Source organism: Octopus bimaculoides, chromosome 22, assembly GCF_001194135.2.
Source record: "Octopus bimaculoides isolate UCB-OBI-ISO-001 chromosome 22, ASM119413v2, whole genome shotgun sequence".
NCBI lineage: Eukaryota > Metazoa > Mollusca > Cephalopoda > Octopoda > Octopodidae > Octopus > Octopus bimaculoides.
Genome location: NC_069002.1, coordinates 3,968,033 through 3,984,687, shown reverse-complemented (window position 1 = coordinate 3,984,687; position 16,655 = coordinate 3,968,033). Strand labels below are relative to the sequence as shown.

The following is a 16,655-nucleotide window of genomic DNA, read 5'->3' as shown; positions in this document are numbered from 1 at the left end:
TATATATATTACAATTAAAAGGGTAAAGGTTTATCAATTTATTAATTTATTAATAAATTAACAATTAATAATTTTACCAAGCCCGGTATGTGGTGAAGCAACTATTTGCTGATCCCTTAATTATGTTTATATATATATATATATATATATATCTTTTATCTTTTACTTCTTTCAGCAGTCATTAGACTGTGGCCATGCTGGGGCACAACATTGAAGAATTTTTAATGGAATGAATCCACCCCAGCACTAATTTTCTTAAAGCCTGGTGCTTATTTTCTTAGTGTCTTGTCAGTCAAATATACACTCAAGATGATGAAGTGTGTGTGTGTGTGTAACTAGAAATACATACATACATACATACATATGGATATATATAAATCTATATAGACAGATATACATATATATAGTATACTTTTAACTCTGTACAATTTGACTAAACATTTCATGTGATTCTGATTAGATGAAAAAATGTATTTGAAGTGCAATTAGATTCTATTCACAGGACTTCGGTTGTTAAATCTACATCTGCGTGGAGCATTTAACCTCAAAATTACATTACACAGAAATACATCATCTATTTATCTATCTATCTATCAATATCTATCTATCTATCTATATATATATATATATATAAAGCGGACGTTAAACGATGATGATGATGATGATGATATATATATATATACATTCTTTTATTCTTTTATTTGTTTCAGTCATTTGACTGCGGCCATGCTGGAGCACCACCTTTAGTCGAACAAATTGACTCCAGGACTTATTCTTTGTAAGCCTAGTACTTATTCTATTAGTCTCTTTTTGCCGAACCGCTTAGTTACAGGGACGTAAGCACACCAACATCAATTGTCAGGCGATGGTGGGGGGACAAACACACGTATATATATATATATACACAGACCTGCCTGCACCTTTAAGGAAGAAAAATGGGGGGAAAAGGGGGAAATATTTTTTAAGGTCAATAGAGCAACGATACGTGTAAATGTAATTGAATTTAAAATAGGCCGACATGTTTTCTTCAGTTCTCTGCTGACAGGACATCATCATCATCATCACAGTAAGCCATAAATACGGTTTGGTGAAGAAAGGAAAAAAAAAGGAATTAAACTTTAAGAACTAACCTGTCTCTGTATCATACATTGCTGATAACTGGAGAGAAAATTCTGGAATTTCTTTCAAGGACTGAAGGAACAATTCTAAAGCCATTTCTGTGATATGGTTGGCATCTTCCTGGGCTAGAAACCAGGCATAGAAAATTGGTGTGATTTCATCATACAATGTAAGTTTGTACCGTATTGCATGCAAAGGGACTCCATGAGAGCAGCGCTTCTCAAGTTGGAAAGCATCAAACTTCCAGGGTGTATTTGGGGTTACCAGAATGGTGATATAACCATATTTAGAAGCTATGTCAGTATAAACGTTAACGTCTTTTTTCTGAATGTTTGTATTATCAATTACAATGATTGGACATTTCATTTCACAACTCCGTGAAGCCAGTTCTGAACAATACTTGTGGCCAAAGTTACATCTCTCTGGCGTCCAACTGTAAATGTCATTCTCCGTGAGGAAATGGTCAGAGGAACAGACGACAGCAGTGGGACAGAGGTCAGTGATGCTTTCGGCCAATGTTGATTTACCAGACCCTGGTAAACCTCTCATGATGAACATAATTTGGAACTGTGTTCCAATTTTGCCGATAACTTCCTGGTTCTCCAAGAAATGAAACTGAACTGTTTCTGGACATTTCTTATTTGTATTTCTCTTTTTCCCTCCTCTCTTCCCCATCTTAATGCTGACATCAATTAAGGTCAAGTTGGGTCAGCTCCTACCTAAAAATAAAAATACAAGATGAGGCAAAATTATAGCAGCTATTTTAATAGCTTTTCATTCAGGAAAAAAATCTTTTTTATTAAAACAAAAAAAAAAAAAATCAAACAAAAAAAAAGTGGTATTTATAACATTGTGAAGGTGTATGGTTGGTCTAGTGGTTAAGCTGTTGCACTCACGAATGCTAAATCATAGGTTCAATTCCCAGACTGGGTGGTGCACTGTGTTTTTAAGCAAAACACTTCATTTCCTGTTGCTCCAGTCCCCCTTTCCATCAGCGATAAAGGATGGTCCACTCACCCAGACAGCAGGGTGGCATCATTCAAAGATTAAAACGATGCAAAGTGCAATGTGACCAGTGATGTGTAACAGGATCTGATAGTCTGGTCGGTGACATGATATTATAACATTACAACAGTTATTGATCAAAGAAACCTCTTTGTAGTACACCTTCAACGGAATGTTCTAAATTCTGAATAAGCTTCATAGAATTTAACTGCAATAAATCCATCTATTTCTTCAATTATCATCTTATTCAAAGCTTCAGTAGCCTGTGGCCTTTTTTTTATGAAAGCTGTGTTATGAAAACGTCTTACAAGCAGATTTCCTTGTGGAATTACTGAATTAAGTAGAACTAATGAGATTGTTGCCCGTTCCAGTAGATCCTCACATTATCTGATTATGTGGCAACAAGAATTCTAAATTCTACCAGTTTCAAGGGAAACTAATCAGTTCCGTAGTTTTTGTTACTTGAAACTGTTTCACCCTTCTGTTACCATATTTCTGTTGAGATGCTCTGTGTTTCTTTCAATTAATTTTAAATATACCAGAATTTAGTAAAATAACTTAGTTATCATTAAGCTAGGGCTAGGAACATAAATTGTGACTAAGGTTTGATGGAAGATTATAATTCAGAACTGAAATTTGGGGGGGAGGGGGCCAGTCGATTAGATCGACCCCAGTACGCAACTGGTACTTAATTTATAAACCCCGAAAGGATGAAAGGCAAAGTTGACATCGGTGGAATTTGAATTCCGAATGTAGTGACGGGCGAAATATCTCTAAGCATATCGATTCTGCCAGCTTACCACCTTCAATAATAATAATGATAATAATAGTAATAATAATAATAAACTTACACACACATATATATATGTGTGTGTGTGTATACATACACACACACATACATACATACCTATTGCCACATTCATTGCCTTAAGATGTATTTATTTATTTCTTTATTCATTATTAAAAAACAAAACAAAAAAAAGTATCTCCTGATGCATGAAAGTAACTCGAAGTCTATTCTAGTGACGACTTCCTGATAATTAACGAGACACAGGTAGACTAATAATACCTGCACCACCTGTTCTAATTTCCATAGCAACACTAATTGGACAGCTACTGAGATGTCTTAACAACAGTTCCTGTGGCAACCAATGTTAGATGACAGTAGTACGTCATTATCATGCATCACCTAAAACTGTGGTAGTATTGGAGGTGGTGGTGGTGGTGGTGGTGCTAGTATACAAGTACGGTCTGTGTGGATGATAGATCACTGATGCTGTCTGCATGGAGTAGGCTATGGGCACAACCTTCTTCTTCAGCCTGTGTAACACACACACACACACACACTCTTTTACTTGTTTCAGTCATTTTACTGCGGCCAAGAGAGTTTGGTCGTAATTCTATCAGCAGAGAGATTCGTTGGCGATTTGGATAAGGTCGGAAATTGAACTGATTTATGTAGGGTAGAGTCACGTACGAATCGAAGAGAGATAGGGGGGGAGAGAGAAATACTGATTCATAGAGAGTGAGGCACAGAAAGAGTGAGAGAGAGGGGGGTACAGGCAACAGTACATCACGCGGGAATAAAGATTCTTTGGATATTTCTAGAACAAAGTTGAATGAAGACAGCAGTGCTTAAATCGTGAGTTTGAAAGCTTAAATCGGCAAACGTATTTGAGTAAGAATTAAATAGTAGTTTCTAAGGGGAGAGAGTGAATTTAGACAGGTTTAGGGTTACAGGAGCGATAACTTGAATGAAATAAAGCAAAAAAAATTCCGGGGGCCAAGAGAGTTTGGTCGTAATTCTGTCAGCGGAGAGATTCGTTGGCGATTTGGATAAGGTAGGAAATTGAACTGATTTATATAGGGTAGTGTCACGTACGAATCGAAGAGAGATAGGGGAGAGAGAGAAATACTGATTCATAGAGTGAGGCAGAGAGACAGTGAGAGAGAGAGAAAGAGAGAGAGAGAGGGGGGTACAGGCAACAGTACATCACGCGGGAATAAAGATTCTTTGAGTATTTCTAGAACAAAGTTGAATGAAGACAGCAGTGCTTAAATCGTGAGTTTGAAAGCTTAAATCGGTAAACGTATTTGAGTAAGAATTAAATAGTAGTTTCTAAGGGGAGAGAGTGAATTTAGACAGGTTTAGGGTTACAGGAGCGATAACTTTAAGAAAGTTAAGGAAGAAGCGATAACTTGAATGAAATAAAGCAAAAAAATACCGGGAGCCAAGAGAGTTTGGTCGTAATTCTGTCAGCGGAGAGATTCGTTGGCGATTTGGATAAGGTAGGAAATTGAACTGATTTATATAGGGTAGGGTGGTACTACTAAAGCAGCGTGGTCTCGAACGCGCAGTCGCGCGTCCGCGCTAACTAGTCGTGAGTGGTCGATCCTAGAAAAAGTGCGCGTGCACGCGTGTGTGAGTGCGCGTGTGCAAATGAATACATGTGTTTAGGGTTAGGGTTAGGATCGACCACTCACGACTAGCTAGCACGGACGCGCGTCTGCGCGTTCGGGACCACTCTGCTTTAGCAGTACCTATATGTATATATATATATTCATATTTATATAATTATATATATATATTTATATTTATACCGCTTAATAATCTCAATGGAGGCAATGCAAGCGGAAACTAGAGGAACATAATTAATAACCACACACAAAATCAAATATATATATATATATATATATATTCTACATTTATAAAACGGATATAAAAATTCCAAATATATAAATATAAAAATACATATAAATAGATAAATATCGATGTGACACATAAAACACAGTGAATTTTAGATTTACAAGTTATAATAAAAGTTTATTTGCAGGTATTGTTAACACTAGCAATCTCAAAATAAAGCCTTGTGGGTGCTGGTGCCACATAAAAAGCACTTGTAGAGTGGTTGGTGTTAGGAAGGGCATCCAGCTGTAGAAACCATGCCACAACAGACATGGAGCCTGAACATCCTTTCAGCTGGTCAGCTCCTGTCAAACCGTCCAACCCATGCCATCATGGTAAATGGATGTTAAATGATGATGATGATGATGATGACGGGCTTCTTTCAGTTTCCGTCTACCAAATCCACTCAAGAAGTTTTGCTCAGCGCAGGACTATAGTAGCAGACACTTTCCCAAGGTGCCACACAATGGCACTGAAACCTGGGAGGCAAACCTCTTAGCACACAGCCACAACTGCACCTATACATATATACATACATGTGTATATGTCTATGTGCTTCTGTATGTTTAAATCTGTTAGTGTTGCAATGATAAAACAGTCAAGTTTAAATATTAAAACGGTTGTGCTATTTTGAGCAAGAGATAAATCCATTATTCACTGCTAATGACATTACCCCATCCTGGTTCCACCTGCCTAATGGGAATCAGTAAGAGTGCAAAAAGCTATACGCATCATCAATATCATGTTTTTCAAACAACTTGCTCATGCAAGTACTACCAGTCGAGAACTCCGCATACCGGAAGGCAGCAAGTGTATGGGGTCATCAGGAGAGAATGCTCGCTATGTCAGGGCCTACCCCTCGATGGCATCAATGCACACCGCCCTACCACCTCATTGATATGAGGCCTCACTTGTTACATCAACTGGTTGTCAAATAAAGCTTAATATTCTTCTAGCCATCGCTCATCGTCTCTTTTTAACCAAATCCAGTGGCTAACCTTTTCCACTGTAGTTTGGATATTGGTCATGGTGGTATTTACTTTACGATGAATTAGGCCTAACGATAACAACAGTCGTCTCACAGTGTCCAACAAACCCTCTACATCCGACTTCTATTAAGTTTACTGAGCTACGTTCGCAGGCCTATTTATCACGTAAGTTCCAATTTTACGATGCTCAGGGCAGTATTTGGTCTACTGTACCAAGGGAAGTAACTCTGCTGAAACGGTAACGAAATGTTAAAATTTAAATATGAGACACCAAACCTAAGTGAATTGTAAAGAAAGAAGGATCGGTTCTGACAAGGTTTAGACTGTATGGAGTATGGGGGGATGCGACGAGATAAAAACACCTAATAAAATATATAAGGAAAAAAAGAAAAGTGGGTGAGCTACTCTGAAACTCCGCTCGAATGTTCTATCTCAGGTTGTATTTCCAACATTTTATTCTGACTTACGATGAGTAAACCCTGCAATGTTTTGTCCATCGTATTAAAATCTTTAGGCTGTTTCCTGAAGACCATAGAACCTTCAACTTCCAGTCTGTCACAGATCCACTCATATCTGGCTATGTAGTATCCCCACCCGAAGGCCTTGCTTCAAGGCCTGCGGACGTTCATACGACATAAAAACTATCTGAACTTAAAACGAAACATGCCGGTTTTCATTCAGTCTTCGCAGAAGTGTAGTTATTAATGGGTAGGGTATCCAGCCAACTGTAAAACAATACCCCCGACCCCACAAATTATACTAACAAATAACTTATATGTTTTATTGACAAAATGAAATGTAAAACAGTGATGGAATTATTGCACAGGCTTAATTCAAGATTATAAGTGCTTGAATCGGTTCCAGAATATTTTAGTAGGATTTTTAAAGAGGCCCTAATAGAATTAAACGGATAAGTCGACCATGGGAGCATTCGAACTCAAAAACAAATGGTTTAGAACGCATGTGGCCGTAAAACGGCTGGTCTGCTTAGAGGCAGAGGTTTCGCCAACCTGTCGAACATCCAATTATTTATTTATTAATCACTCAATTGGAAAAAATATGCTAATAACAGTTAAATTATCTGTTGAAACAATTAAAAATTTAAATGCAAAATTAAAGAACTTACGCTGAGAAATTTACACAGCTAATTTAATAGCCGTGTGTGTATGTGTGTGTGTGAGAGAGAGAGAGAGAGAGCTTGCATTTACTGCAGAGCTGTTGTTAATTAGGATGCTGGTTCAGGCAGTTGGTTGTGTGTGTACCTTTTATATGTATCTGTGCGTGTGTGTGTGGTCTTGGGCTAACAGGTTTTGGGATCTGACGATACACTATAAAGCTAAACCTTTATGGGCGGGAAACCTAAGGTAATCCCATAAACCGGCCTTGCCCATTTTTAATATATATATTCAAGTATATTAATATAAATATATAAAAGTTTGCGCAAGGTGCGAGGTAAGATGTTTGCAGCCCCACTGCGTGACATCTTGGGCAGGTGTCTTCTGTAGCCCCGGTACGACCGAATCCCTGTCAGTGGTAGACGGAAACTGAAATAAGCCCGTCACACACGTGTGTTTGTGTTTGTCCACCCCCATCCGACACCGCTTGACAACCGGTGACGGTTTGCTTACGTCTAGTAACTTGGCGATTTGGCGAGAGAGAGAGCGTTAGAATAAGTACCAAGTATTGGGATCGATTCGTTCGACTAAACTAGGGGTTCTCAACCGGAGTCCATATGGCCCCTGAGGGTCCATATAAATTGGGAGGGGGGGGGGCTGAAAAATGTTGCTTTAGAGGAATTTTGAAAGAATTTCCTTAAAAGTAGTTTTTAAACATCAAATGGTGATGGGGGGCCCACCAGAATAAAATAGTAATCAAAGGGGTCCATAGATAGATAAATCGTTGGGAACCCCTGGGCTAAACCCTTCAACGCAGTGCTCCGGCGTGGCTGCAATTCAATGACTGAAACAAGTAAAAGATAAAAGATGTATGTCTTTGTGTGTGGAATAAAATACATACGTAAAAATTTGGAATAGACATCTTGTTTTAATTTTAAATGTGTCATAATCAGGTTATTTAATAATTGCCAGGGAAGAGGATTGGAAGAGTGGAAAATAAATAAGATAGAAAGACGAATGTAAGATAGGTGTAGAGAGAAAGAAGGCAAAAAAGAATTGAGGAATAGAAAGGGAGATAAAAAGTATTAAGAGGAATGAAGACGGGAGGAAGAGTGAGAGAGAGAGAAATAAAACAAAGGGAGGGAAAAAGACAGGAAGAGAGATAAAACAAAGGGAGGGAAAAAAGACAGGAAGGGAGGAAAGAGCGTGGAAGAGAGGCAAAAGTTTAAATAGAGAGGGTGAAAGAGACAGAGAGAAGTTTAACTAGAGAGGGAGAGAAAACGATAGATAGAAGTTTAAATAGAGAGGGAGAGGAGAGAAAGAGACAGGTAGAAGTTTAAATAGAGAGTGGGAACAGTTTCTGTTGAACTGAAATGGAATTTCAATGTTGTGTCGATAATTGTCTGTCAACTCTTCAACAAGAAGATATTTATGAGAGAAGGAAACATCTCCCCTCATTTAAGTCAGTTGACTATGTTTCTGAAGAGATCTCATACGAAGATTTTTTCCTTCGTTATTTAATCCCTAACAAGCCGTGTGTATTCAGTTGTAAACACACCCGACATTGGCGAAGTCGTACAGAATGGGTAGACGAGCAAGGGAAACCGAAATTTGAGTTTTTAAAGACTAACTTCGGTTTGTATTTTTCTTCTTTTCTAATTTGAACTCGGGTTCAGGCTACTCCCGGGGTTAATTTGAAATCGATTTCAGATTACCGGGCGGTAACCTGAAATGGTGAGGTCACTTGATGTATTTACACCGGAGACAGCAAAGCACTCTGGCGAGCTGGCAGAATCGTTAGCGCACCGGGCAAAATGCTTAACGTCTTTTTGTTCTGAGTTCAAATTCTGCCAAGGTCGACTTTGCCTTTCATCCTTTTGGTATCGATAAAATAAGTAGCAATCAGCCCTGGGGGTCTATATAATCAATTTCCTAGCCCCACCCCCTCGCGATTGCTGGCCTTGTACCAAAATAAGAAAAGATCATTTCATACTGTTTCCATTTGTCCCTCTCATTTTTAATTTCGAATCCTGTCGGAATCGACTTTACTTCTTTCACCTTTCTCACTCAGTTAAAATAAATGGAAGTAATAAGTGAATATTATGTTTAACATCCTAAATTTGTTTGTGTGTGTAATTATTTGTAGGATTTTGTATCCTTGAGCAAGACACTTTATTTCATGTTGCTCCAGTCTCTACAGCTGGTGAAAATAAGTTGTACCTGTAATTCAAAGGGGCCAGCTTTGTCACACTGAATCTTCCTGAGAATTACGTTAAGGGTACATGTGTCTGTGGAGTGCTCAGCCACTTGCACATTAATTTCAGAAGCAAGCTGTTCCATTGATCGGATCAACTGGAACCATCGTCACTGTAACCGACAGAATGCCTGTTTATCAATAACCAACAAATTATGCATTTATTCACAAATTGCATTATCAAATATAACAATTAATTAAACTGTTTTTGTTTCTTTGCCTTGCAGGAAATGCGAAAGTTCCAGTAGCAATTTGTAACGAAAAGGAATTTGATTCCCATCCAAAAGTAGAACAGACATTTTCTGATTATTTGGAATATTGGCAAGATTACATTTCGAATAGCTATCCTACCGATAACCAGTGTCTTTATCTCAAAGACTGGCATTTTGTAAGGTAAGAAATCTCATCCATTAATCTTTTAATCTTTTACTCGTCTCAGTCATTAGACTGCAGCCATGCTGGAGCACCACCTTGAGTAGTCTTAGTCAAACTAATCAGCCCCAGCACTTATGATAACTGGTACTTAATTCATCGACCCTGAAAGTACAAAAGGCAAAGTCGACCTCTGTGGAATTTGAACTCAGAACATAGCAGCAGATGAAATACCACAAAGCATTTCACCCAGTGTGCTAACGGTTCTGCCAGCTCACTGCCATAATAATAGTAATAATAATAATCCTTTCTATCATAGGCACAAGGCCTGAAATTTAGTGGGAGGGAGGGGGGCAGTCGATTACCTTGACCTCGGTGTTCCACTGGTATTTTATCCACCCTGAAAGGATGATGGCAAACTTGACCTTGGTGGAATTTGAACTCAGAACGTAGTGCAGACAAAATGCTGCTAAGCATTTTGCCCAGCGTGCTAACAATTCTGCTAACTTGCTGCCTTAGCAATAGTAATAATAATAATAATAATAATAATGATAATGATATAGAAGCAAAAAAAAGAAGAGTTTTTTCTTTGCTTCTATTTCTTCTGGAGGAGTTACCTCAGTCCTATAAATAATAATAATAATAATAATAATAATAATGGTTTTTGGTTTCAGTGCAAGACCAGCAATTTTGAGGGGAGGGTTAGTTATTTATAATTTTTCAGAATGTTTTTTTTGGGAAGTTTATGCACGTTTTCTTCATTTCTTTCAGAGCTTTCCCAGAATGCAATGCTTACAACACACCTTTGTATTTTTGTTCTGATTGGCTCAATCAGTTTTGGGATACAGGCGAGAGCTCTAGAGATGACTACCGTTTTGTGTACATGGGACCGAAAGGATCTTGGTAAGAAAGATTCTGGCATCACTTCGATAACAGTTGAATGGATAAAAATACTGAGTTTCTGTGAATAAAGTCAGATGTTTATAAACTGTTTCAGGTTTTGTAAACATTGGAATCTTGATCGCTGAGTAAAAATATTAACAATCCATTCTTCTTAGCTTAAACACCATCTTAATATACCAATTTACACTAGTTTTTCTTTTGTTATATTCCAAACACCATCTTCATTTACCAATATATATTTGTTTTTTGTTATATTCCAAATACCACTTTAATATACAAATATATATTTATCCTTTGTTATGTTCTAAAAATCTTAATATACCAATGTATATTCCTCTTTTGTTATGTTCCAAACCTTAATACACCAATATATATTTATTTTTTATGTTCCAAACTCCGTCTTAATAATTAACAAAAAAGTTTAGTTATTTTGCTAAATCTCTCTTAAATTCATTTATTGACTCAAACAAGAGACAATGTATTCTTGTTAGAAATACAACCATGAAAGGGTAGGTTAAATAAACATCGAGTTAATTCCTGACCAAATATTTTGGTTATTTTTTTTCAGGACTCCCTTCCATGCTGATGTTTTGCATTCCTACAGCTGGTCAGCAAATATCTGTGGAAAGAAACAGTGGCTATTATTTCCACCTGGTACTATAGACCTTTTCTTCTCCTTCCCCTCCAAACAAGCTCTGATATGCATGTACACACATGCAAACACAAGCACAAATACACATTTCGCCCTGCGTGCTAACATTTCTGCCAGCTCGCCACCTTGACGACCCCTATTCCCATCCACCACTGTTCCTTTTGGTCTATAATTCTTGTGTCCTTTATTTCCCAAAGGTGAAGAAGTGTACCTGCGAGATAAATTTGGTAATTTGGCATTTGATGTCACATCTGAGGACGTTCACAACCCAGAGATGTACCCAAACTATGAGAAACTCTCACAGCAATACAAAGTGATTCAACATCCTGGAGAAATCATATTTGTCCCCAGTGGTTGGCATCATCAAGTGTGGAATGTGGTAAGTATAAAATGTGATAGAATCTTCTAGATAAAGGGTTTTATGGAATGTGGTAAATTACCTTCAATAAGGACCTTTATGAAATGTGGTAAATAGAATCTTCTAGATAAAGGGTTTTATGAAACGTGGTAAATTACTCTTGAGTCTTTATGGAATGGGGTAAACTACTCAGAATAAGTTTTTATAGAATGAAGTTAACTTCTCTTGTTAAGGGTCTTTATGGAATGGGGTAAACTGTATTTTGCTAATGTGCTTTATGGAATATGGTAAACTGCTCTGGATAAGAGTCTTCATGGAATGTAGTAAGCTGCTCTTGCTAAGGGTCTTCATGGAACATGGTAAACTACTCTTGCTATAAAGTCTTTACATTTTGTTGTTTATGTGTTTCATTGTCTTATTAATAAATCCCATATTTCATGAACAGAGCTTTGACAGTCAAGAAGTTGGTAGGCGGAGTTTGTAATGAAGATGCTTAACTGATCTTGTGGCCCAGTCTTCTCAGACAAAAACAGGTTCCACACTCTAGAAATAACTGACTGCCCTAAGCAGCATTACTCTAAAGCTAATGAAAAATTCATTGGTGCTCAATTCCATTACTTCTTTAGGCAGTCATTACTATTTCCTTTAAACTTTGCTTTCGTGACTCGAACATCAATGTTTTGAAACTGACCTATTTTCCACTACATTTATATAATATTTTGATATAGGAAGACACAATTTCCATTAACCACAACTGGCTGAATGGCTGCTCTATAGATCTTACCTGGAACTTTCTCAAAAGAAATTTAAAGGACGTCGAAAATGAAATCTCTGATTGTCGGGGTATGGAAGGATGGAACCAGCAATGTCAGGTGAGTCACATAGGTTAGATGGTTTGACTGGAATTGTGTGTAGTTACATGTATGACTTACTGGTAAGAGCTCCATATCAGGTGTCCTCATCCAGTTTACTTCTAGTAAAGTGATGCAGTTTCTACTGTACTTGGAAGTATTACCCAATTAAGATTTATAAAGCAAATGTGGGAAAAAAAAGTACAACAAATCCAAAATGCAGTTATTATCTTCTGTTCCTTTTGGTTTTTAACTCTTTGTGTTTGTTTTCTTTCTGTCAGGTGGTGCTGAAATCTCTCACAGGTTCCGACTACACAGACTTCTTTGAACTTTGCAACAACATTGGCACCAAACATCTTCAGTTTCTGAGTCAATCGGACAAATGTAGCACAAATGAGGAGTGTGACCGTGGAGTTGGACATTGTAAGACAAAGGAGTCACAAAAGGAAGAACAGGAGATGACAAGGAACGCCTCAGCTGAAGTATCACAGCATCCAAATACAGATTTAGAATTTCAGGAACATTTTGCTCCTTTGAACAACAAATGCCATTCTGTCTTTGACCTAAACAGACTGAGGACTGTATTAGAGAGTTTGGTTGACACGGAGCAACTGGAATGCCAAAAGGAAGTCCAAAATCTGCTTCATCGCATCAACTCAGTTTTCTAATTCTTATCACGAAGCCCGCTGTTTGATTTTTGACTTCATTTAGCCCCAGATCAACACTGATTGAACAGAGTTTGGATCAAAGTCTTGAAATGCTCCTGTCACAATTTCAGATTAGAAACTTTGTCTAAAGAAGCTGTCTGTCAGCACTTCCCAGAGGAAACTGAGAAAGAGCCAAACTTAGCTTCATAAAATCTAACCTTTTGACATTCAAAAGTAATGCTTATTTATTCACATTGTTCTGAATTAATCATGCATTAGCTTAGAGATTTGGATGATGTGAATGATGCTAGGTGTAGGCGTGGCTGTGTGCTAAGAAGCTTACTCCCCAACGTTTCTTGGGTTCAGTCCCACTGCATGGTGTCTTCTACTATAACCCTGGGCCGACCAAAGCTCTCTGAATGGATTTGGTAGGAAACTGAGATAATCATGTATTATCTTGTAGCTTCGAGATTTTTAAAATGACATTATAGACTATATGCAATATGTCGAATCTGGCTGGTTTGAACATCAAATAGAACATTCGGGCCGGATATGACCAGTTTAAATGCTAGAGCTCAAGGGTACTCAGGTACTCTACTCCCCAGCAACACCAAACTTCATTTTGTTCTGTTACAGCATTGTATAAAAGAAGCAGCAATGCCTCAGCGCTTTACTGTAATTGAGCCAAACATTGGTACATCAATAACCAATAACTTTTCTTCAACACCCATCCCTACTCACATGTGTTTATAAACACATGCATACAAAGAGAAGAATCTTATCTCCCCAACCCAATAAATTATAGGTCTGTGGGGAGAAGGGAGGAGGGGGATAAACAAGAAAGATTAGTGATGTCAGTGATTATAGCCCTGGGCCAAACCAAAGTCTTGAGTGGATATGGAGAAAGAAAACTAAAAGGAACTCATCGCGTGCAACTCCTTGTCTTGACATCATGATAGTTGTAAGCAAGTGGATCATACAAGCAGTGCTAAGTGTTTCTAGTCTTCTGTTAAAACCCGTTTAGCCAAGAGAAAATATTACCTCACCTGGAAACAGGCATGGGTTGGTGACAGAGAAAGCATCCAGTCATAAAAGTTCCACCTATCATACAGGCATGGAACAGACAGACATGTTATATACACATATATGTATAAAATCAAGTGTTGTGTTTTTTCATACTGACATGGGTTGGACAAGGACTTATCAAGTCAGCATTCTGTGGTCATATGTTCTTGTTTTAAAATATTCTGCTGGTTGTCAGACATTGAAAGTGATGACATTAGATATAAATATTTTGCCATTGTCCCAACAGCAACAACACTAAAGGCTTTGGAAGACATTCATTCAAGGTGTCAAAAAGACCAAACCTGAATCCACATTGTTACGAAGTGAACTTCTTGACCACAAAGCCATTGTTTGACCACATCATTGATAGCCATCAATGCTCAGTTTTCCATGTTCCCAAGGGCAGATCGAATACTTCGAGGCAAACTTTGTAAGACCAGATACTGTCGCCAACATTCACCTGTTTCCAAGTAGACCTTTTGAACTTAAAAACAGCTTGATGGCCAAATATTTTCACAAGACTACAAACGATGCTGCTTATATAACAATCACTTTTATTTACAATTAGCAGTGAAGACATAAATACACACATAAGGGGTTTCTTTCAGTTTCCATCAAATGAAACCTAACACTCGTAAGGCTTTGGTCAGCCCAGGGCTTATCAGTGTTCATCACTCCCGAATGGAACCTGGGAACGAGTTATCTCACCTGTCTATGACTTTCAGGTGTTTTAACACCCAGAACAATGAAGTCTTTCAGGGGCTTCACAACAGTGAACCGGGAAGCAAACAAAACACACACACACTGAGTATGTGTAGATGATAATGTCTACAATACCAGTGCTGCTTTTAATTTATTACTGAATATACATACATATATATGATGTGGTAAAAAAACACTGCCTCAGGGGTCCTGAAACCATGTGGTTGAGAAGCAAAACCCTTACTACACAGCTATGCCCTGCTCATAGACATACATTATATATATATATATATATAAATCTAAAGAATTAAAGAGACAAATGTAGTAATCTGCTGATTTATTATAGATTTACACAGCACACAGGTTTGGAAAATAACATTAGGAAAAGAAAAATAGAAACAAACAGAAAACTCATCAATAATTTGTATTTTCTTTTAAAAACCAGGAGGGTAGGATAGGGCCGGGAGGGAAGGAGGTAGGGAAATAAAGGAAGGGACTGGGGACAGATACTCGAACCCAGGGGCAGTTTTTTTTTTTGTTTTTCTTTTCAATCATAGAGAGTGGCTGTTCAAATGCATCTAACCCATTTAAAAAAAAAAATATTTTCTTCTTTGCCACAAATTAATATATACTTTCTCAACATAGATGTTTGCAAGGAAACGTATTTAAAAAAAAACGTTCAGGGAAAGAAAATTACTACAGAAATCATTGCAAGCACATGCAAAATAAGTGATAATTTACAAAAACAAAAAAAAAAAAAACTCAGGACAGAAATATGATGAGACATTTAAAATAAAAAAAAAAGTGTGGCGTAGAAAGAAAAAAAGTGGAGAGGGAAGGAAAAAAGACACTTCACAGCTAAGCTTGTGCTGTAGACTTAAAGGGAAGCTGCATGTACCAAGCTTTACAATCTAAAATAAATTTTTAAAAAAATGTAAATAAAAAAATAAACAATTTTTTGTTTGTTTTTTAAATGCAGCAGTTTAAAATTAGATTACTAAATTACAATAGCTGAAAGTTAAACATAATTAAGTCTGAAGAGGTTGAGTTTGTGTTTTTTTTTTTTTAATTCCACATCTTTTTTTTTTCTTCTGTTTTTCCTGTTTTTTTCTTTCTTCCTTTTGTTTGTTTGTTTGTTTGTTTTTTTTGCTTTTAAATCTTTAAGCTTGGTACATGCAATTTCTAGACGCTTACATACATGCACACACACATGGATATCTGGGGCTACTGAATAACAGCAATTTCTCTATAGTCCTTGCATTGGGTTGGCAACTCATAGGATATTTGAAGCTCAGTTGTTAAACTTTTGGAAGAGGAAAAAAAAAAAAACCCACCAATATTAGGCAATTTTGTGTAACCTTTTTTTGTCCCACCCTGCTAGTACCTACTCAAGTATTATTTTCTTCTTTCTTTCACACAGAACCTAGTCGCAGATTCTAATGAGATAATACTGAGAACTATATGTGTACACAACACACATATACACAGACATACATATACACACACACACATATATATATATTTATGTGCACACATATCCTTTTGCAGCCTAATGAGGCAAGCCCTAAAAATCCTTTTCATATTAGTTGCTTACTGACAAGAACTGATTCTTCATACAGCAGTCCATGTTGGCAGGTTAGAGCAGCAGTACATTAGAGTACTGCGGCAGTGTGAAGGCACAGACGACACCTAAACTCCTCCAGAGCTGCTGGGCAGGCACCTTTCTCTTGCACCAAGTTTTTTTTTTTTTCTAAGTTGAAGATTATTACCACTGCAATTCCAGGCAAACCAAAGCAAAGCCTTGCCTGTAGAAGGAACAACGCTATAGATGGCAGGAAAACATTCCAGAACTATTTTGTACCCTCTGACCAATTTTCTAACGAGGTCGTGCGTTTATGAATGAACGGAAGGGGTGGTGGTGGTGGGAAAGCCTTCAA

General features: G+C 37.5%; 2 protein-coding genes across 3 annotated transcripts in view; one reads left to right on the top strand and one right to left on the bottom strand.

Annotated features, from left to right (window-relative positions):
• LOC106867694 (2',3'-cyclic-nucleotide 3'-phosphodiesterase) overlaps window positions 1–7,352 on the bottom strand; it is a 10,274-nt gene extending 2,922 nt beyond the window's left edge. The window contains exons 1-2 of one of the 2 annotated variants that reach the window (XM_014912650.2): window positions 6,926–7,352; window positions 1,131–1,838 (exon numbers count right to left, since the gene is read on the bottom strand). In XM_014912650.2, the coding sequence (XP_014768136.1) occupies window positions 1,131–1,794 (664 nt within the window). In that variant the 5' untranslated portion in view covers window positions 1,795–1,838; window positions 6,926–7,352. Of the gene's footprint in view, window positions 1–1,130; window positions 1,839–4,349; window positions 4,423–6,925 lie in introns of those variants that run through there. The other variant, XM_014912657.2, reaches the window with a different exon arrangement.
• Window positions 7,353–8,219: 867 nt separating this feature from the next.
• Window positions 8,220–16,193, top strand: LOC106867706 (2-oxoglutarate and iron-dependent oxygenase JMJD4). Its single transcript, XM_014912669.2, has 7 exons — window positions 8,220–8,549; window positions 9,396–9,561; window positions 10,312–10,443; window positions 11,012–11,097; window positions 11,293–11,474; window positions 12,182–12,325; window positions 12,586–16,193. The coding sequence occupies exons 1-7, from the start codon at window positions 8,288–8,290 to the stop codon at window positions 12,970–12,972; spliced, it is 1,359 nt and encodes a 452-aa protein (XP_014768155.1). The 5' UTR covers window positions 8,220–8,287; the 3' UTR covers window positions 12,973–16,193.
• The last annotated feature ends 462 nt before the right edge of the window (window positions 16,194–16,655 follow it).

Coding starts and splice junctions, on each gene's coding strand:
- LOC106867706 (XM_014912669.2), top strand. CDS start 8,288: ATGGAATTTCAATGTTGTGTCGATAATTGTCTGTCAACTCTTCAACAA. Junction 9,562..10,311: donor AAAGACTGGCATTTTGTAAG/GTAAGAAATCTC, acceptor CATTTCTTTCAG/AGCTTTCCCAGAATGCAATG. Junction 11,475..12,181: donor ATCATCAAGTGTGGAATGTG/GTAAGTATAAAA, acceptor ATTTTGATATAG/GAAGACACAATTTCCATTAA.